Below are 20357 nucleotides of genomic sequence, written 5' to 3' on the forward strand. Positions count from 1 at the left end.
TGGAGGCGCTGGTTGGGGGCCGAGGGGGAGCCCTCCTCCGCGCAGCAGGCCCCCCGGCGGGCGGAGGGGCCCTCGGAGGCTCACCCTCCCTGCGCTCCGGGCTGGCGGCGGGGATCGTCGTCAGCGACTCCACGGGCACGTCCAGGGGGTCTCCGCCCTCCACGAACATCATGTGCTCGCGGGCCGCGCCCCGCAGCAGGAAGTCATGGGAGACTTTCTGGGACAGAGCACAGCGGCCGCCTCGCGGGGGGCTCTCCACCCGACACCCGCCTCCCCCCGCCCAGGGGGGCCGCGCGGGGCGGCGGCCGGAGCGAGGACGGGCCACGCGCGCACCTTGTCGAAGAGCAGCACCTGCAGCCGGTCCGAGAAGTACAGGCTCTCGTGGTCGGGGCTGAAGGTCACGGTGAAGTCCTGCGCGGCGCCCGGCTCCATGACGCCCGACACCGGGACCACGCTGAACACGCTCTGCCCGCTGTGGTTCTGGGTGCCTGGGGGGGGGCGTGGCCGTCGCGCGCCCCCAGCCCCGCCCCCGAGCCCCCTCCCCGCCCCGCGCCCCCCGCGGCCCCCGAAGCTCACCCACGACCTCGGTCCTCTTGGCGCGCGCGGTGAGGAACCGCGGCAGCTGCTGCAGCTCCTCGTGGCGGGAGCGGGAGAGGCTGGCCAGCCGCACGGAGAACTTGATGGGCAGCGAGGAGTTGTTCTGCAGCTGCGGGGACCCAGGGCGGCCTGTGAGCTGCCCCCTCCTCCCCCCCAGTGCCCCAGGGGCCGCCTGGCAGAGGCACCGACGCGGGAGGACAGAGCGGGCGGAGGGCAGAGGCCTGGGCCGCGCAGGCAGCGGGCGGCCCTCCCATGGAGGTGGGGCCAGGGGGGGCGGGCACCTTGAAGGTGGAGGAGACGGACTCCCTGGCGATCACGTAGCCCATGTTCAGGACGTCCCCTGCGATGGAGCACGTGATCATGGAGGCCACGCCGGTGCCCAGGAGGGTCAGGCTGAGAGTGCCCCTCTTGGTGATGATGTCCAGCGTCTCCTGGGCCTGCGGACACCGGGGCCCTCGGCTCAGAGCGGACACCGGGGCCCTCGGCTCAGAGCGGACACCGGGGCCCTCGGCTCAGGGCGGACACTGGAGCCCTCAGCTCAGGGCGGACACCGGGGCCCTCAGCTCAGAGTGGACACCGGGGCCCTCAGCTCAGAGCGGACACCATGCCCCTCAGCGCGGGGTGGACACTGGCCAGGGCGCTCACGGGGCTCCGTCGTGGAGGCGGGCGGCCTGTGCTGGAGCCGAGGCTGCTCTGACCGCCCTGGTCGCTGCTGCTGCCGGGAAAGCAGGGCCAAGGGACTGGCTGGCCCTGGAGCCCAGGGGGCACTGCAGGCCTGGGCACAGAGCGGGCGGGGGGCGGCCAGGACTCACCAAGCTGCTCTCATGGGGAGAGAAGGACAGCACCAGGTCCTGGGTGTCCCCCGCAGGCAGCTTGCTGATGGGGTTCAGCAGGTGGAAGGGGCCATTGGGGTTCAGCACAGAGAAGTCCACCTGAGGCCCAGAGTCAAGGGGAGGCCAGCGGCCAGCTGCAGCCCCCCTCCCACCCCCGCAGGCCCCCCCGCCCACCCCCCAGGCCCCCCCCCACAGGCCCCCCCCACCCCCCGCAGGCCCCCCGCCCCCCCCCCCCACACACAGGCCCGCGCTGAGCGTGGACAAGGATACGGACAGGTCCTCGGAGGAGATGTTCTGGATGGTCACCTTCTTGATGCTCCGGTGACCTGGAACAGGGCCAGGTGGTTCCTGGGGGCCGGGGTTCCTGTAGGGGTGGGGCTGGGCCCAATGAGGACTCACCTACAGCCACGTCACCGAAGTTGGAGATGGTGTACCCTTTGTCAGACGTCACGATGATGGACGGGGCCACCGCCGGGCACCACAGCTCCAGGAACAGGGTGTTGTGGGGGCTGGGCGGGCAGGCAGGGCGTCTGAAGGCCCTGAGCCCCGGCCCCCAGTCCGACCCCCAGCCCTGGCCCCACCCCCGGGCCCTGGCCCTGGCCCTGGCCCTCCGGACCTGGGTCTGGGTCGGAGCGGAAGAGGAAGAGTGACCTTTGAGCGGCCACCCCCGCCCAGGCCAGGGCCCCGCACCTGAAGCTCAGGGGCTCGGTCCCCTTCCTGTCTTGGATGTCGCCACTGGCCACGACGCAGGGGACCACGATCTTGTCAAACCTCCCCCGGAACGTCCTGGCCAGGGTGGCCCGGGCCACCTGGTACTCCTCGGAGCTGGAACAAGTCCAGCCAGTGGCACCTGCGCCCGTGCCCACCTGGCCCCCAGCCCCGCCCTCCCCGGGTGGCCCCACGGCGCCTGCTCTTCAGGGCTCGGGCCCCGTGGGGGGGGGCCGCACGGGCTGTGCCGGTCATCAGACCAGCTGACCTCCCACCTTCCTGATCCCTGTGGGGCCGCCCCTGACCCCAAGTCCTGCTCAGGAGCCTGGCCAGAGAGCAGCTTCCTGGAGCCGGAGGCAAAGGCCCAGGCCGGCAGGCGCCAGGGCCCGCTGAGTTCTCCGGGCTCACTCTGGACCAGGGTCGGCAGTTGGGGGGGGGGGTTTGCTGAGCTGGGATGTGGGAGCCGTGGAGGGAGACTGTTCACAGGGACCAGCCCTGGGGCCTGGGCAGCCCACACCCATGGAGGGAGCGCCTGGGGGCCGAGGCAGGGCCTGGATGCAGACTTCCAGGGTAGGGGTCTGTGGGGAGCTGGGGGCAGCGCGGGGTCCCTTCGCAGGGGCCTGGAGGGAAGCGGGGGGGGGGGGGGGCTGTGCTCATGCCCACCTGATCTTGATCTCCTGCTTCTGCGGCGGGGGCGGGGCGGTGCGGGAGGCCCGGGAGGGGCGCTCCCGGCTGTGCATCCGCAGTAAGGACATGGACACCCTCCGCCGGTCCCTCCGGGGGGTGACCGGTTCCTTGTGGGACTGTGAGGCAAGGGGCCGGCTGAGGGGCTCCCCCACCCTCAGGGCGGCCAGGGCCGGAGCAGGGCTGGGGTAGGGGTGGGGGGCACGGGTGTGCAGGGGACGGCGCCCACACCCCACGTGGCTCCCTCAGGAAGACGGGCAGGGGCTGGCGCCACAAGGACGAGCGAGTGTCCGGAGGAGCTGACCTCCCTGTGCCCGGGGGACTGAGGCGCCAGGAGGGCAGGCGTCGCCAGGAGGGGCCTGACAAGACAGAGCGCTGGGCAGTGCGCACAGTCCTCAGGCCTCGGGCCGGGCCTCCTGCGCCCCTGCAGGTCTGGGCTGCCTGACCCTGCGCCGTACCCGGGGGGCGTCCCCTCTCTCAGGGTCCCCCCCAGCCGGTGCGCGCCCCTCGCGGGTCAGAGGCTGCCTGTGGACCCTGCTCCTCTGCTGTGTCCAGTCCTCCCTCTGGTCAGACTCAGGGAGGGGAGGCCCCGCCTGCCCCGAAGCCACCTCTGGGGTCCTCCCTCAGGGGGTGCTCTCTAGGGAGGAGGGAGGGGCCTCCCGAGGAGAAGTTGTTGCCCCTGGAAACAGCAAACACCTGCCCGAGCTCCTGGCCTGGGGCCTGGCCAAGGGCCTCGAGGGGAGGGGTGGTCCTTCCGGAGCCTGCGCCCCACGCCCGCCTCTCAGAGCCCCACGCACTTTGACCTCCCCGTCTTTAGCCTGGGCACGGATGGCTTGCTGGCGGATCAGCTCGTTGGACAGCACGGGCCGGAAGGTCACCTGGACCAGGCATTTCTGGGGGGAGAGGGTCGAGGGCAGAGCCGGCCCTGAGGGCACCCACTGCCCCCAGCTCCCTGGCTCCCCTCTGAGGCCCTGAGACTCTCCTTGGGATTTCAATGCAGCACGCCCCTTCCGGGAAGGCCTCCCTGACCACTCCCTCCTGGAAGGCAGGGTGGGCTGCTGGGCATGATTCCCAAGCCCACTCTGCCCATGTGGGTCGGGGTCCGTGAAGGCAGCCTGGTGGGCCAGGACCCGGCCCACCTCCCACGCCATGAATGAGGAAGGAAACTTTGTTCTCAGCCTCTGAGATGTGGGGGTGAGTTCCTGCACCCTGACCTGCCCATGACCAGCACAGCCGGCTCTAAAGCTCAGTGGGCTCCCTGGGCGGCACAGCAAAGGTGCATGATGCGTGTCAGGCGGGGGCGGGGGAGGGAGTGTGGTGTGGTGTATGGGGGATGAGAGAGAGAGAGGGGGAAGGGGAGGGGGAGGGGGAGGGGGAGGGGGAGGGGGAGGGGCCCCTGTAATAACCCTTTGCAGGCTGCTCCCTGAGCAGTACGTGCAGTGAATGCAGTGCCTTTTACATAACCCTACTCACTGGAACCCGGGGGCCCCGCACCCCCCCTCCACGGGCCCCCCCACGCAGTCCTCTCAACAGTCCCCTCACTCTCTGAGGACAGGAAGTAACTCAGCGAGGCCGTGAGGACCGGGGGGCGGGCTCTCTGCTTTACGGGAAAAGCGGAGTCGTGGGGGGGGGACCCTGGACCAACCCAGCGGACAGACAGACCCCTGTGCTCCTGGTGACCAGGCCTCTGTGCCCCCCTGGCTGCACCGCCTGAGCCCAGCCCAGTGCCCGGGGGACAGTGTGGTGCCCCTGCCCGGGCAGGGCTGGCCTCTTCCTGGCTGAGCTCGCTGGCCACAGAGGCCCCTGACCTGCCTGGGCTGCAGGAGGGGCAGCGCGGACCCCACGCCTGCTGCGCCAGGGTGGGCCGAGCCAGGCGGTGGTGCCAGCCCACCCCGCGGGCCCACACCCACCTTCCCCGGCAGCACCGTCCCCACCGAGGGCGAGATGGTGATGGGCGAGTCGGGGGGCGGCAGGAACTGGAAGGACGTGGGCCCCACGGGGCAGGTGTCCTCGGAGCCAATGCGGGGCACGGAGTGCGTCAGCGAGTTCATGCTCACGTGGGCGTTGATCACGTAGAGGGCGGCCACCGACATGTCGTACAGGGCCGTGGCCGCAAACTTGACCTGGCAGTGGGACAGCTGCAGGGGCGGGTGGACGCCCACCGCCCGGCACGTCATCTTGAAGCACCTGCAAGCGACCAGGGTGGACAGGGTCAGCCCGGCCCCCGGCCGCAGCGCAGGTCCCTCTGCGGCCTGGCCAGGAGGCTCTGAGTGTGGGTGGCTCGGCGCAGGCCGCCCAGGGCGACGACAGCAGAGTCACAGGCTTTGCTCACGACCCCCCTCAGTGTTTCGGGAAGAAGCTCTAACTAGCTGAGCTGCCAGGGCTCTGGGCACAGTTTAGTGGACAGTTAACATGTTAATCACAAGGTCAAACGGTTGCTCAGGAGGCAATTGCCGGCTCATTTGGTTAAATGTTTATTGACATTAGAGAAAGTAAGACAGAGAAACTGCTCCTCGGGTATCAGCACGGGAACCTGGACGGCACAGCAAGTGACCTGCCCCCGGCGTCGCAGAGGAACGGACACGGGTTCACCCGGGAGCGCCGTCCGCATTTCCTCTGCGCGGTGCCCGCAGCGGCCCGGCTCCACCCGACGGCAGGGTGTGCTAGGGGCAGGGGCCTGGCAGAGAAGAATTACTGAGTGGGCTGAGGGGCAGGGACCATGGGAGAGAAACATTGCTAATTATCTCGCTAGAAAAGCAATGTGTTATGATTGAACCCAGCCAGGTGTGACCTTGCTTTCCTCCCGTTTGTACTTGTAAACTTTGTGACCTTTTATCCTGCCAGTACCATGAACGGCTAATGAACCGCTTTGCAGCTTGTTTTTCCTTTTTTTTTTTCTGGAAATACTTTGTAGTGTTGCAGATAAAAGGCTTTGCCGTACTCTCGGTTGGCACTGCAAGCTGCGAGGCTCTTACGGGAGCGACTGTAGTCAGCTGGCCAGCTTAATAAAGGATCTTAAAATTTAAATTTTGAGTCGGTGGTCTATCTCGCTGATTGAACCCATAACACAGGGCATCGAACGCCCGTGCGGGGTGATGCTGCTGCCCGTCACCCTCGCGGTGACGGACGTGCCACACACTGAGACGTTGCCCCATGGATGCTGATGCCCACGGCTCCACCACCCTGCGGCTCATATTTGACGCAGGCAGCTGAGTGTCACGGAGATGGCAGAGCGCTGCGTGGACACGCTCTCCTCCAGGAAGAGGCCGGGCTGCTGTCCCCCGCTGGCCCAGGTCCCCGTGACGGACGTCGCTCCTCCCGCGGGAACAGGGTGCTCCCCGGCGCCACTCACCCGTGAACGCCTTTCTTCACGCGCCACGAGCTCACACGCAGCACGTCTCCCGCAGGATTCTGGGTCGTCTGCCTCTCACTCAGGTCCTCCGTCAGGCCCACATGTGCACCCACACTCTCTCACACACATGCACACCTCCACACACACGAACCCACACGTGTCCACACGTGTATACACATGCCCCAGCCACACGAACTCACACATGTCCACACATGCACACAAACTCACACATGCCCACCACACACGTATACACACGTACCACGTACACTCAGACACATGTCCGCACATGCACAGTCATGTGAACTCACACGTGTCTACACTCACATGCATACAGGCACACCACACACACACATGTCCACACATGCACACCCACACTTACCCTCAAAGGCCCCAGGCATCCGTGCCAGGTCTGAGGAGCCCCCAGCCAGCCCAGTGCCGGCCCCCCCGTCCCCCCTCACCCCCCCCCCTCACCGGTTGATCTCCGACTTGCAGACGAGCTCGAAGTTGTACTCCTTGGCCTTCGTGGGCTGGAAGATGAGGTCGAGCTCCACGGTCTCCAGGGGCAGGATCGTCCCGAAGCCGTCGTTGGGCTGGATGTCCACAAACTGCACAGGAACCACGGGCGCCAGGGAGGACACACAGCGTCCGCGGGCGCGTCACGGGGACCGCGGCACGCGGGCTGGCGCGGCAGAGTGACGTGCACGCAGGTGTCCACGTTAGTGCGCGAGCACGGCTGCGTGCATGTGTGTCTGTGCACATGTGAGTGTGTGTATGTGTGTCTGCATGTCTGTGAGTGCATATGAGTGTACCTGTGTCTGTGTGCATGCGAGTGCATGTGTCTGAGTATAAGTAAGTGTATGCATGTGTGTCTGCATGTCTGTGAGTATGTGCATGTCTGTGCACGTGTCTGTGTGCATGTGAGCACATGCTTCTGAGCATGTATGTGAGTGTGTGAGTGTCTGCATGTGAGCACATGCTGTGAGTATGCGTGTGAGTGTCTGCATGTGAGCACATGCTTCTGAGCGTGTATGTGAGTGTGTGAGTGTCTGCATGTGAGCACATGCTGTGAGTATGCGTGTGAGTGTCTGCATGTGAGCACATGCTTCTGAGCGTGTATGTGAGTGTGTGAGTGTGTGCATGTGAGCACATGCTGTGAGTATGCGTGTGAGTGTCTGCGTGCATGTGAGCACATGTGTGTAGTGTGATGGACGGTGAGGTCTACAGAGGGGCAGCTCCAGGAGAGGACGGGCAGCCAGGGAGAGGCCTCGTCTGGCAGGAAGGGAGGGCAGAGGGTCTGGAGTCTGTGGGTGCAGCGGCCAGAGAAGGAGAGCGAGGAGGGATGGAGAAAGGCAGGACGAGGCAGCGACGGGCAGGAGGGACGGAGAGAGGGAGGAGCAGAGAGAGCCGGGCAGAGCAGTGGGGAGGGAGGCGTGGAGGGCAGGGAGGGGGAGGCGGCTTGGACTCTGGGTCAGCAGTCACCTGACCTGTGCCCAGAGCTTCCTGACTCAGTCCCTGCCCCACGCCCGCCCTGCCCACGTGACGTGACGCACCTTGGGGACCCTGACGAACCCAAACTCCTGGGGCAGGAGGGAGAGGTTGCAGACGCTGACCGGGGTCCTGACAGCCTCGTAGATGGTGCAGTAGCCGAAGTCCACCTCCAGGGGGCTGAGCTCCAGGTCCGAGGTGGTGACGGTGGCATGGACGGTGAACTCTATGGGCTTGACCTGAGGGGCAAAGGGCCAGCGCGTGCCAGTCACGGACCACCAGGAGCCTCGCTGCGGCCGCGGGGCCCTCAGGGGCACGGCTCGCCCTTCAGAGAACCCCCTCTTCTGCCACCCAACCTGCAAGGGCGTGGGTGCCGCTGTAACAGAGGTGCCAATGGGAGACGCGGGAGTGAGCACACACGTGTGCACACATGTGTGCGTGTCCTGAGGAGGCGCATGCCCGCGCACTGCGGTCTGGGTGTGAGTGTGACCAGGTGTGTGAGTGTGTGGCACATGGGGTCTGGGTGCTGGGACCGCCCGCAGCCTGGGGAGCTCCCAGCCCCGCTGACCCACACTCCCCGCCTGCACCTCCCCGGCAAGGGCCGCCGCGTGAGGCCTGGTGACTGGAAACCTGCCGGGGCCCAACTCCCAGAGCAGCCCCTGCTCCCCAAACACCAGGGAGGTCCCCACAGACCTGGTCAGCCACGCGGATGGTCAGCGGGGCCTCCAGGATCCTGCTCTCCCTGTCGAAGTACTTGCCCGCGTCCTCCGGGAGCGTGTGTCTGCAAGAGACGGCGCCGCTCGCATGTGCTTCTCTCGGTTATATTTTGGGAAACGACAGGGAAACTGACCCGAGTGGTGCACACACACATGTGTGTGTGAGTGTGCGCGCGCGCGCGTGTGTGAGTGTGTGTGCGCGCGCGCGTGTGTGTGCATGTGTGTGTGAGTGTGAGTGCGCGCACGCGAGTGTGTGTGTGTGTGAGTGTGCGCGCGCGTGAGTGTGTGTGTGTGTGTGTGTGTGTGTGTGAGTGTGCGCGCGCGTGAGTGTGTGTGTGTGTAATTGATGTCAGAGAGGAAGGGAGAGGGAGAGAGAGAAACATCAGTGATGAGAGAGAATCATCAATTGGCTGCCGCCTGCACGCCCCCCAAACCCGGGCCTGTGTCCCGACTGGGAATCGACCCCGGGACCCTTCAGTCCGCAGGCTGATTTATTTCAATATTCCTCTCTATATGTGTTTTTAATCTGGTGGTGCTTTTACATCCTGCACGTAGCCCTGGCTGGTAGCTCAGCGGGTTAGAGCGTCAGCCCCGTACGCCAGGGTGCAGGTTTGAGCCCGGTCGGGGCATAGACCAGCAGCAACCAATGAACGCATCAGTAAGGCGAGGAGAAACCGCTCCGCCCTGCCCTCTCCAGGACAAAGGGAGTAGATCGGCAGGAGCTACGGGAGGCGGGAAATACAGGGCGCGCGGAGCTGCCCCGGGCACCGCCTCCCGGTCTCCGCCTGGGACCCCACCCGCCGGCCAGCCCGTGCGGGCGCTCACTGCGGCAGGAACTTGAGCTGCACCGAGTAGGTCGACAGGGCCTGGATGTAGCCCGTCTCTGGCAGGAGCTCCATGTGGCCCTTGAGCTCCTTGCACACCTCGAACTTCAGACGCAGGGCCGCCTTCGACCTGCAGCAGGAGGGGGGCCGGGACCGTGTGGCTCAGTGCCCCCGGGGCCTGTCAGCTCTCTCCACCCGCCCCAGGGCGCTCGGGCACCCCCACGCCAGCTGCGCCTTGACGTCACAGCCAGGGTCTCCCAGCCCTGCCTCTCAGGGGCTCGCCTTCCGTCCGACGTCAGGTGAGAATCCTCCTGAATGAAAACACCACGAGGGCTTCCTGCCAGGCAGGCGCTGGTGCAGGGCCTGGAGGCGTCGGGGTGATGGGGGGACCCTGCCCGACTGGCTTCTGCCCCCTCCCGCCCAGGCACAGGCTCTGCCGGACGCTCGGGGGGCCTGGAGGGCCAGGCCGTTGTCAGTGGCTGCAGCTCCCGGGAAGTTCTGTCCCTGCTCCCAACTCAGGACCAGCCAGAGGGGCCGAGAGCCGCCTCACCCACCCCGCGGGCGGGCGCCGTGCTGCCCGACACCGTGCCCCCATCACGGCTGGTTCCTGGAGCCCCCGCTCCCCAGGCCCCCTCCCCGCTCACCCACAGGCCTCTCAGCTACAGGAAGGGGGCCGTCCCGCTGGGCGGGCCCTGTGACCTGGTCCTGGGAACCCTGGGCCCTGGAGGCGCTTCCAGGAGCCTCGTCACGCTTCTCGCCGCCCCAGCCCGCCCGAGCCCAGGCGCACGCTCACCGCGTATGGACCTGGATGGTGTCCTGGTACAGCCGGTCGAACATGCATATCTTTAGGTCCACGATGGACTTGGGCACCCAGACCGGCACGTCGACCGCCACGCCGATGGCTCGGAAGCGTAACTGGACGGGAAGGCGAGAACTGAACACGCGGCTGCGGGGCTGCGGGCGCCCACCGGCCGGCCGGCGCGGGGTCCAGGGCACTTCTCGGCGTGTAATTAAGAACACTCTCTACTATAAGAATTTTCAAACAGCCCGGCCGGCGGGGCTCAGTGGCCGAGCGTCGGCCTAGGAACCAGGAGGTCACAGTTCGATTCCCGGTCAGGGCTCAGGCCTGGGCTGTGGGCTCCATCCCGTGGGGGGGGTGCAGGAGGCAGCTGATCCATGATTCTCTCTCATCGTGGATGTTTCTCTCTCTCTCTCCCTCCCCTTCCTCTCTGAAATCAGTAAAAATATATTTTTAAAAAGATTCAAAGCGATGATCACAGGGTGGCTGTGCTGGGGGGACAGAGAGGGAAGCGGTGCCCCCGGACGGCAGGCGCGCCCAGCACGACGCGGGAGGAAGTGGGCCTCAGAGACGCACAGCGCGTGGCCGTGAGCAAGGGCCCGCGCACTGGACCCAACGGTGCCGGGAGGAGCCGTCTGCGCAGATGCGGGGTGTGTGTGTGTGTGTGTGTGTGTGTGTGTGCGCTGACACGGGAAGGGCGGGAGGGGCACGGGGAACGGGCGTAACCGGCCAACAGATCTGTTCATCGTCTTCACAGTCAACCTCACCTCTGGTCACAAAGAAAACTTTAACACATTTTTTTAAAAAAGGAGAGCCCTAACCGGTGTGGCTCAGTGGATAGAGCGTCGGCCTGCGGACTCAAGGGTCCCGGGTTCGATTCCGGTCAAGGGCATGTACCTTGGTTGCGGGCACATCCCCAGTGGGGAGTGTGCAGGAGGCAGCTGATCGATGTTTCTCTCTCATTGATGTTTCTAACTCTCTATCCCTCTCCCTTCCTCTCTGTAAAAAATCAATAAAATGTATTTTTTTAAAAAGGAGAGATTGCACATTATATTATCTGAGCATAATTTCATAGACGTAAAAAATAAACGATAAAAACTAATGAAAGAAAATTTAACTACTTGGAAATTAAGAAAGACATTTCTAGGGATTTAGAGCAAAGGCTGTATGCATGAACACGTGCACATGCGTGTACAAGCGTGCATGCGTGTGGAAACATGCACATGTGGACACACGTGGACACATGCACGTGACGGTGTGCCCACAAACACATGTCCATATGTGTGTGGGGCACACACGTAGGTGGACGCACACCGTGTGGGCATGTGTGTGCATGTGCTCATGGACATGTGTGTGGACATGTGTCACTGTTGGCTCTGGGTGCCAACTGTCCCAGCCACCACCAGCTGCCTGAGTGTGCGAGGCGTGCGCTGCCGCAGGGCCGGGGGCAGGCGCACGGGGAGGCGTGTGTGCTGAGCTGTGCACGGAGCGGCTGCAGGACACTCACCGTCGGGCACTGCTGGTTCTTGAACGTGAACTGGAACCTGCTCTGGACGGTGCCGGGGGTGACCGGGGAGAAGATGATGGGCACTTTGATGGAGCTGAAGGGGCCGACATAGCCCTCTGTGATCTGCAGGGGACGTGCTGGCCTCAGGCTTCCTGTTCCACGAAGCCGCCCAGGCCTCCCACGGGCGTGTCCCTGAGGCCAGTGGTGGCAGCACCGGCGCCTGGGGTGTCTTCTTGCCACAAAGCCTGGCCCTTCCCTTCCCTTCCCTTCCCTGCCCTGCCCTTCCCTGCCCTGCCTTACTGGCCCAGCAGGCTCCCAGTGGCGGCTCTGGTCTGCGGAAGGGCCGCCTTGCCAGGGGGGCCAGCAGACCAGGAGGCGGGGCCTGGCTCACCTCTCCCAGCGTGATCTCCATCTGCTCCTCGGAGAACACGTGCAGGTCGGTGCTCACATCCTCCGATTCTGGAAGAGGAGGCGCCTCAGATGTGAGGACTGGCCCAGCGGGAGGGCAAAGCTGTGCCCACCCCGAGACACGGTCACCCCTACCCTCCTGCTGACGCCAGGGGGCCACGGGAGCTGGTGTCGGGGTGAGGTCCTGCCCTGCTCTGCACCACCTGCTGCTCTGAGCATGGGGGGCCCACCCTGGGAGCAGGAAGGGGGGCCACCCTGGGAGCAGGAAGGGGGCGGCTTTGCCCACAGCCCAGTGAGGGCGAGGTGGGCACAGCAGCCTGAGAGGAGAGAGCACCCCAGCCAGCCTTTGGGGTTCACTTCCAGCAGGAGGAGGGGACAAGGACTCCAGGGGGTTTGTGTTAAGACGAGCGAACAGCAGGATGTGTGCTGAGGAGCATGGCCGGCCGGGAGGGACGCTGGTGCAGGGGGAGGGCGGGCTGCGGGCTGCGGGCTGCTGTCAGGGGCAGGGGTGCCGCCCAGGGCCCAGGCGGGGCAGCGGCTCCCCACCATCTCGGAGACCGCGCCCCCCCCCCACCCCCCACCTGCCATTGTCTGGTGACCTGGTGGAGGGGGACTGCTGAGTCTGGAAGAACTGTGAAGGGAGGCGAGGAGGCCATGCTGCCGTGTCCGCCTGCAGGGCCCTGTCCTTCCTCAGCGCAGGCTGGGCCCCCGCCAACTGCCATGTGCCAGGCGCTCTCTGCACCGAGCCCAGGGCCCAGGCGGCTGTGCCTCCAGCGACCCCAGCAGGAGCCTCGAGGCCCCCCCCAACCCCTCCCCCTCCGTCCCAGGCTGCGCACCCCTGGCCAGGGCTCCTCACATGTCCCATGAAGACCTTCCGGGGTGTGAGGAGCCAGAGCCAACGCCGGGACTCCCGGAAGCCTGCTGCGCGCTCTGTCCTCCCAGCGCCAGTTTCCTGGAGCCGAGGGCTAACCCTGCACCTTCCACAGGAGGCGCCACAGGGCCTCAGGGCGGCTCATCCCGGGAGGCTGCAGCGCTGCGGGGGCCGCCCACCTGCCCCGCTCACCTGGCTGCACCCTGGTCCCGCCCTCACCTGGGCTGCGCATCGTGTCCTGCTCCATCAGGGAGGGCTCCTTGCCTTCGGGCCGCTGCTCGGTCACGATGGGGAGGACCTTTTCGTACAGGCCTCTGTCGTCGTAGGTGTAGAGGCTGTTCTACAAGAGAGCAGACACCTGTGCCGGCTTCGCACCTTCCTCGCACTCACGCGGGAGCCCAGCCCGGCCTGACCTGGGTGGGTGCTGCTGGCTCCTGCTGCGCCAGCGCCTTCCCCCCAGGCGGCTCCGGCTCCTCCTCGGAGCTCACAGGCACTGGTGCCCGTCCTGGAGCCACTGTGTGCCCCCTCCCCCCCCTCCGCCCCAGCTCAGGCTGCCAGGCTCCTCTCCTGGCCCAGCCCCACCCCTGCTTCCCACCGGAGCTCACTGCCCCCGCCCTCTCTGCTGTGCGTGCAGAGAGCCACGGTGCCCGCGGGCGGCTCCAGGGCCACAGGGAGAGAGACAGAGAGGGCACCGCTTGGGGCAGCTGCTGCCAGGTAGGCAGACACCCACTCGGAGAGCACAGAGCTGGCGCCCAGGAGCGCCCCGAGGGCGGGCGTGTGCCCCCCCAGCAAGCCCGGCCTGTGCCCTCATCGCCCTGCTCGGGCGGGGTCACACCCCGACGCCTCCCACCTCTGCCAGCAGCGTCCACATCGCTGCCTGGACAGCCCTGCCCGCCCCCTGGGGAGACTTCGCGGACAGAGCTGCAAAGGGGGCTCCTGCCGCTGCCGCCTTTTGTCTTTTGTGGCTCCTCACACGAGGATATTTCTCCACTGATTTTTCACAGAGAGTGGAAGGGAGGGGGGAGGGAAACATCGACGTCAAACACATCGACCGCTGGCCTCCCACACGTGCCCCACCTGGGCGGGGGATCCAACCTGCAACCCCGGTCCCTGCCCTCGGCCGGGAATCGGACCCGTGACCTGTCAGGGCCAGGGCAGCGCTCCTTGTAGAAAAGTGTAACTAACTCGGGCGAGCGTTTTAAAAAGGCAGTTCCCCGCCCCCATCCGCCCCCGCCCTGCGCCCAGGGGCACCCACTGGAGGCCCATCTGCACAGCCTCTGGGGCAGGGGAGGCCCCACCGGCACGTAAGGGCGCACGCGGGAGGCTGGGCTCTGGAGCTCTTGGCCACCGCAGTGCTGCCACCTGCTCGAGCGGGAGGGGCTCTGTGAGCCCATGTCCTTCACGGAGGCCTCTCCTACTCAGAGCAGGAGCCCCGCCCCTGCAGCCCGTGCCCAGCCTCCCTGCAGCCCGTGCCCAGCCTCCCTGCAGCCCGTGCCCAGCCTCCCTGCAGCCTCGTGCCCAGCCTCCCTGCAGCCCCGTGCCCAGCCTCCCTGCAGCCCGTGCCCAGCCTCCCTGCAGCCCCGTGCCCAGCCTCCCTGCAGCCCGTGCCCAGCCTCCCTGCAGCCCCGTGCCCAGCCTCCCTGCAGCCCGTGCCCAGCCTCCCTGCAGCCCCGTGCCCAGCCTCCCTGCAGCCCGTGCCCAGCCTCCCTGCAGCCCCGTGCCCAGCCTCCCTGCAGCCCGTGCCCAGCCTCCCTGCAGCCCCGTGCCCAGCCTCCCTGCAGCCTCGTGCCCAGCCTCCCTGCAGCCCGTGCCCAGCCTCCCTGCAGCCCCGTGCCCAGCCTCCCTGCAGCCCGTGCCCAGCCTCCCTGCAGCCCCGTGCCCAGCCTCCCTGCAGCCCCGTGCCCAGCCTCCCTGCAGCCCGTGCCCAGCCTCCCTGCCTCCCGCCGCTCTCCCTGGTGCCCTGGGCAGCGGGACGCTCACCACTCTCACGGCCGACTGGGCCGGCTCCAGCTCGCAGGGCTCGGACTCCAGCTGGACCCGGAACCCGGTGCCCAGGGCCCCGATGTTGGACAGGGTGATGACCCGAGAGGCGGTCTCACCCACCACGTAGCTGCCAAAGTTGATGAGCTCCTTGTCCAGGGACAGCTGCCGAGAGACGCCAGTGGGTGGGTGACTGGGCCGAGCAACCCGCACGGAACCCACCTGTCGTCCACAGCCCTGGGGGAGCGGCCCTGTGGGGAGCGGCCCTGGGGGAGCAGCCCTGGGGGAACAGCCCTGGGGGAGCGGCCCTGTGGGGAGCGGCCCTGGGGGAGCAGCCCTGGGGGAGCAGCCCTGTGGGGAGCAGCCCTGGGGGAGCGGCCCTGTGGGGAGCGGCCCTGGGGGAGCGGCCCTGGGGGAGCAGCCCTGTGGGAGCAGCCCTGTGTGGAGCAGCCCTGTGGGAGCAGCCCTGTGTGGAGCAGCCCTGTGTGGAGCAGCCCTGGGGGAGCAGCCCTGGGGGAGCAGCCCTTGGGGAGCAGCCGTGTGGGGAGCAGCCCTATGGGGAGTAGTCCTGGGGGAGCAGCCCTGTGGGGAGCAGCCCTATGGGGAGCAGCCCTATGGGGAGCAGCCGTGTGGGGAGCAGCCCTGGGGGAGCAGCCCTGGGGGAGCAGCCCTGTGGGGAGCAGCCGTGTGGGGAGCAGCCGTGTGGGGAGTAGTCCTGGGGGAGCAGCCCTGTAGGGGAGCAGCCCTGTGGGGAGCAGCCCTGTGGGAGCAGCCCTGTGGGGAGCAGCCCTGGGGGAGCAGCCCTGTGGGGAGCAGCCCTGGGGGAGCAGCCCTGTGGGGAGCAGCCCTGGGGGAGCAGCCCAGGACGCAGGCCCTGCCTTCCTCCTGCTCTGGGTGGGCCTGTGTCTGGCTCCAGGCAGGAGCGGGGGGCAGGTCTGCACACCCCAGGGATGTGGTCACTTCCTAGAAACAGGTCCTGGGCTGGGCATGACCTGGGGCCCCCGAGGCCACTTCTTGAAAAGCCAAGCCGGCCAGAAAGCAGCGCCCGCACGGCAGGAGCCTAAACGCATCTCGTTAGGAGGAGGAGCTGCCCGAGGCCGCAGCCTGTGCGCTCCCACCACGCCACTTTCTGGAGCAGGAGAAGCCGGGGCGGTACCGGCAGAGGCTGCGCACTGACAGGCCCAGTGCAGCGAGGAGGCCCCGCCGTGACGAGACCATCGGACCGCGCACCACGTGACACTCCGGGAAGCGAAGGGAGAAACAGCCCGGACCCTCCTCTCCCAGGGGCGGCCAGGGCCCGGCAGAGACCAGAGGAAACCGGAGTCGGAGGAGCTGAGCAGCAAGACAGACAGACGGACGGACGCACAGCCCACACCCGTCAGCCGCCTGTTCTCCAGGACAGACCACACGTGAGGTCACAGACGCGGGAAACCTCACTGCGCAGAAAGAGGGGCGTCTGCACCCCTTCCCCAGCCACAGCCGGTGACGGCCGCAGGATCGGTAACAGCAGCCGGGAAAGTTCACAACATCCTGGAGACTAAGCAACACGCCCTTAACCCCTCGAGGGGCCAGACGCGGAAGGAGAGGATGCGCAGGGACCGAAGGGAACAGGGCGACAAACCAAAGCTCGGGGAGGCGGAGGAAGCGGAGCCGAGAACAAGACCTCAGGTCAGCAGCCGCCCTCCGACTTGGCGCCCCTCGCCTGCCCGCCGCTGGGTCACATGGGCCTGTGCGTGGTGAGGAGAGGGGATCAGACGTGAACGTGTGGGTGCGTGTGGGTCCGCGTGCGGTGTGGACGCCTGCGCAGGGCGTGGGTGGGCAGGTGACCTGCCCCGGAGCGAGAGGCACCAGACTCTGAGATGCCACAGGGAGACAGAGATGCTGCCGTGGCCGCGCCCGGGCCCTGCGCACCCCGGGCAGGCGGGCAGGCTCTGTGAGTGGGAGCAGCCGCAGGTGCGTGGGCACATCTGGGTGGCGCAGGGCTTCGGGGGACAGGGGCCACGGCCACCCCTCCAGCCGCTCTCTCTTCCTTCTCATGGCAGAGCCCTGATTCAGCTGGACATGGCACTGCCCTGGCAGGGCGGCACCCCAGCCTTCCAAAGTGAGGGAGAGACAAAGACGCCCCGATCACAGAAACGGGGGGAGTGGGGGGTGTCCGTGACCACAGGCCGCCCTGCAGGACACGCTCGGGCAGCCGGGTGGTGGGCAAGGACTCGGGAGACGCCGCCAGGAGGCGAGCGTGGGCGGCGCTGTTCTCTGCGCGATTCAGGACGAACACAGCTTTTCGTAAGAAGCAATTCTCTGCCCTGATCGGTGTGGCTCAGTGGATAGAGCGTCGGCCTGCGGACCGAAGGGTCCCAGGTTCGATTCCGGTCAAGGGCATGTACCTTGGTTTCGGGCACATCCCCAGTGAGGAGTGTGTGGGGGGCAGCTGATCGATGCTTCTCTCTCATCTATGTTTCTCTCTATCCCTCTCCCTTCCTCTCTGTAAAAAATCAATAAAATATATATATATTTTTAAAAAGAAGCAATTCTCCGCCTGAGAGCTAGTGTTGCTGTAACTTTGGTTTAACCCCGTTTGTTGCCTACGGAACTGAGACTAAGGCCTCACAGAAGGTGGGTACGCAGGTTACCGAGGTGTCACTCACAGGGCGGGCCACCGGGGCAAGATGCCAGGCGCCCAAATCGGGGCCAGGACTGAGGATGCTAAATGCAGTCCCCATGGCAACCACCGAGAGAGAGGGGTGGAGGATACGTAAGTGGAAACGAGAAAGGAGTTTAAACATTTCACTCCAAAAGTCCAGTGAGCACAGAAGACAGCCCTGCAGGAACGAGGTGCCAGCGGAGGCGCAGAGGACAGCGGGCAGGGACCCGAGAAGGCAGGCAGGCCTGTCCCCTGCCCAACGCGGGCGGACCCTGAGGCCACGCTGCCGAGCGGGCAGTCACAGGACAGACACGTGTGGCGCCTCTTACGTAAGGTCCTTGGAGGGGCCGGTGCACAGAGGCCGCGCAGGCGGTGGGGCCGGTGGTGGGGGGGGGGGCGAGGGCTCACTGGGGACAGTTTCCATCCTGAGAGGAGCCGGCCTGGTGGACGGTGAGGGCCGCCCGGTGCTCAGTTCCCGCTATTGTTTTGCCGAAATAAAAGCCCGAAGGAGAGGGGAGCCTTGAGCACTAACAGCTTAACGGTGTGCGCGATCGTGTCCTGGCTCAGAAACCACGGGAACGCGGGTGGTTTGGGGACAGCGGGCACCCGAGTGACAGTCAGGAGCGCCGTTGGTCTTGTTCGCGTGATCAGACCACGTGCTCGCTGCTCGCTCCCCTCGCTGCCCCGGGAAGGAGGCTGGGAGCCCCGCCACCTGTGACCAGACACCGTCGCTGCTGGTGCCACCGAGTCTGGAGCCCCTGGTTACGCAGCCTGTGCAGGCGCTGGCAGCCCCTCAGGTCAGGCAGGTCCTCGCCCATCCGCGTGCTCCCGGGGGGGCGGGGGGGGGGGACACGGGGTGAGCAGGGGTTGGGGGGTGAGCGGAGCTGCTGATTCACCGCGAAGCGCCAGCAGCAGCGGGTGGGTGGGCAGAGGAGGGAAATGTCCCCTCGGGTCCAGGGGTCACAGAGGGGCCACGGCAGCGCCCGCCCTGCTGCTCCCCGGCCTGGCATCCGTCTTAATGAAAAGCGAATCCGCTCTGCACGGCCGAGGACCGTCAACAGCACGAAAAGGCGCCTGTGGGGCGGGATCCACACGCCTGGCGCCTGGTGAGGGGCCGCTGCCCAAGACACACAGCCCTCCCACAACCGAGAGCAGAAAAGCCGGCAAAGCAGCTCAGAAACGGCAGAGGGCCCGCGAGCGTCTCCAAAGGGGACAGGCAGGCGGCAAGAGGCGATGACAAGACGCTCTGGGGCGTCCCCGATCATGAGGCCCAAATTACAGCCACAGGAGACAGGAGGTGCCCTCACCCCCCCCCTCCCCCCGCGTCAGCATGGCTGCATCAGCAAATCAGCAAGGACAGTGCGAGCGAGGAGGCAGGAAGGGGACCTGCTCCAGGTGGTGGGGAGCGCGGGCCGCGTTTCCTTGGAAAGTGAGAGGTAGGAGCCGTGGGCCCAGCGATGCCGATCTGCTTCCAGGAACGTGTTTGAAGGAGGTGGAGTCAGTGCCTCAAAGAGAGGGACGCCCACGTTCACCGCAGAACCGCCCCCACGAAGCCGTGCCGCCAGAGGGGCGCAGGGATGGGCTGAACTGGATGGACTGTTGCTCAGTCGGAAAGGCGGGGCCTGGAGGCAGTGGGCCCCGCGAGTCTCACAGAGACAGGGCGGTCGGGCCTCACGCTGTGGGGTCCACAGGCACGGACCACAGTGAGGCCGGTGGCTGCTGCGGGTGCCGGGGGGGGGGGGGGGGGGGCGGTAGAATGGGTGAAACCATCCAAGGCGCAAACTTCCAGTTTTGAGAAATTCCAGGCGCGCACGGGACGGCGGAGGCAGCGGCTAAATGAGGGGCCCAGAGCACAGAGGGACAGCCTGGGGGCTCCCTGACCCTGGGCTCCGCCCAGCATGGGGTGTGTCTCAGGGCACCCCGACGGAACCCCCCCCCACGCCCCCCCGCTCCCGCTCAGCCTGGGACGCACGGAGCAGTGCTTGATGGAGCACTTCAGGGGGACGGAAAACCGGCCCGTCTGCGCCAGAAACCAGATCCTTCCCTCCAGGTCCTTCTCCACCTGAAAAACAAAATCCGGGGGCACTGCGTGGGCGACTCCCCGTGACGCCGTGTCGCCCCGCAGCCCGGCCGGGCCGCCTGCCGAGAGCTGGGCCCCGAGGGCGGCACAGGTGCGCCGGGCAGCCTGGTCCACCGAGGGCCGAGCCCCAGGAGGAGCAGCAGCGCCCGCCTCACACCCTCGTCCGGAGCCGACGCTCACCATGGGCTTGAAGGTGACCAGCACTTCGCAGGACATGCCGGCCGACATGGGCCCAGGGGGGTCGAAGCTGCAGGCACAGACACGCCCGCGGTGAATCTCCCGCACGTGACCGCCCACAGCACCGTCAGTGACCGTGACGGGTGGCCAGGCCCTGGACCTCCCGCCTGCCCCCAGTGCTGCGCCCACGCCTCCCAGGACTGGCCCGAGTGTGCGCGGGTGGGTGGGTGGAGGAGGAGGAAGGAGCCCCCAGGGGCCGGGCGGAGGGGACGGCCATGAGGAGGCAGCGGCCACAGCCACTGCTGCCCTGGGGACCGAGGGCCCAGGGTGAGGGCGATGCCAGGGAGGGAGCCCCATGTCAGGGAAAGTTCCAGAAACAGGGCTGCAGCTGCCCAGGGAACGTGGAGTCGGCGGACGCGGCCTGCTGTCCCAGGTCGGGTCTGACCGAAGGGCTGGCTTCATCAGGAACCTGCCTGGGGCTGTGCGGCAGGTCCCAGCCCCGCCTGGAGGGCAGGCCCAGGGGTGGGGCCGAGCAGAGGCCGGGCAGCAGGACCAGGCAGACCGGAACCTGGGCCAAGGGGTCACCGCCCACCGGGTTACGGGCACAGGAGGGAACGAGACCGTTTGAAGGAGAACTTAGAGCTTTTAGAAACGAGGAGCACGGCAAGTGCAGGGAGAGCCTCAGTGAGAGA

At 66.8% G+C, this 20357-nt stretch overlaps 1 protein-coding gene across 2 annotated transcripts in view; it reads right to left on the bottom strand.

The window, feature by feature from the left end:
* Window positions 1–20357, bottom strand: part of CFAP74 (cilia and flagella associated protein 74) — a 30755-nt gene that overhangs the window by 732 nt on the left and 9666 nt on the right. Inside the window, exons 10-31 of one of the 2 annotated variants that reach the window (XM_070403876.1) lie at window positions 19669–19735; window positions 19381–19470; window positions 14765–14929; window positions 13004–13124; window positions 11897–11964; window positions 11506–11628; window positions 9993–10114; window positions 9201–9329; window positions 8353–8440; window positions 7725–7898; window positions 6646–6779; window positions 4733–5009; window positions 3620–3715; window positions 2802–2941; window positions 2121–2255; window positions 1830–1939; window positions 1701–1756; window positions 1410–1529; window positions 879–1034; window positions 577–706; window positions 334–488; window positions 85–217 (exon numbers count right to left, since the gene is read on the bottom strand). In XM_070403876.1, coding sequence (XP_070259977.1) covers window positions 85–217; window positions 334–488; window positions 577–706; window positions 879–1034; window positions 1410–1529; window positions 1701–1756; window positions 1830–1939; window positions 2121–2255; window positions 2802–2941; window positions 3620–3715; window positions 4733–5009; window positions 6646–6779; window positions 7725–7898; window positions 8353–8440; window positions 9201–9329; window positions 9993–10114; window positions 11506–11628; window positions 11897–11964; window positions 13004–13124; window positions 14765–14929; window positions 19381–19470; window positions 19669–19735 — 2789 coding nt within the window. The remainder of the gene's footprint in view (window positions 1–84; window positions 218–333; window positions 489–576; window positions 707–878; window positions 1035–1409; window positions 1530–1700; window positions 1757–1829; window positions 1940–2120; window positions 2256–2801; window positions 2942–3619; window positions 3716–4732; window positions 5010–6645; window positions 6780–7724; window positions 7899–8352; window positions 8441–9200; window positions 9330–9992; window positions 10115–11505; window positions 11629–11896; window positions 11965–13003; window positions 13125–14764; window positions 14930–19380; window positions 19471–19668; window positions 19736–20357) is intronic. The other variant, XM_070403877.1, reaches the window with a different exon arrangement.

The sequence above is a fragment of the Myotis yumanensis genome, unplaced genomic scaffold (assembly GCF_028538775.1).
Source record: "Myotis yumanensis isolate MYYU_CA2020_CCGP unplaced genomic scaffold, mMyoYum1.0.hap1 SCAF_2, whole genome shotgun sequence".
In the NCBI taxonomy this organism is placed as follows: Eukaryota; Metazoa; Chordata; class Mammalia; order Chiroptera; family Vespertilionidae; genus Myotis; species Myotis yumanensis.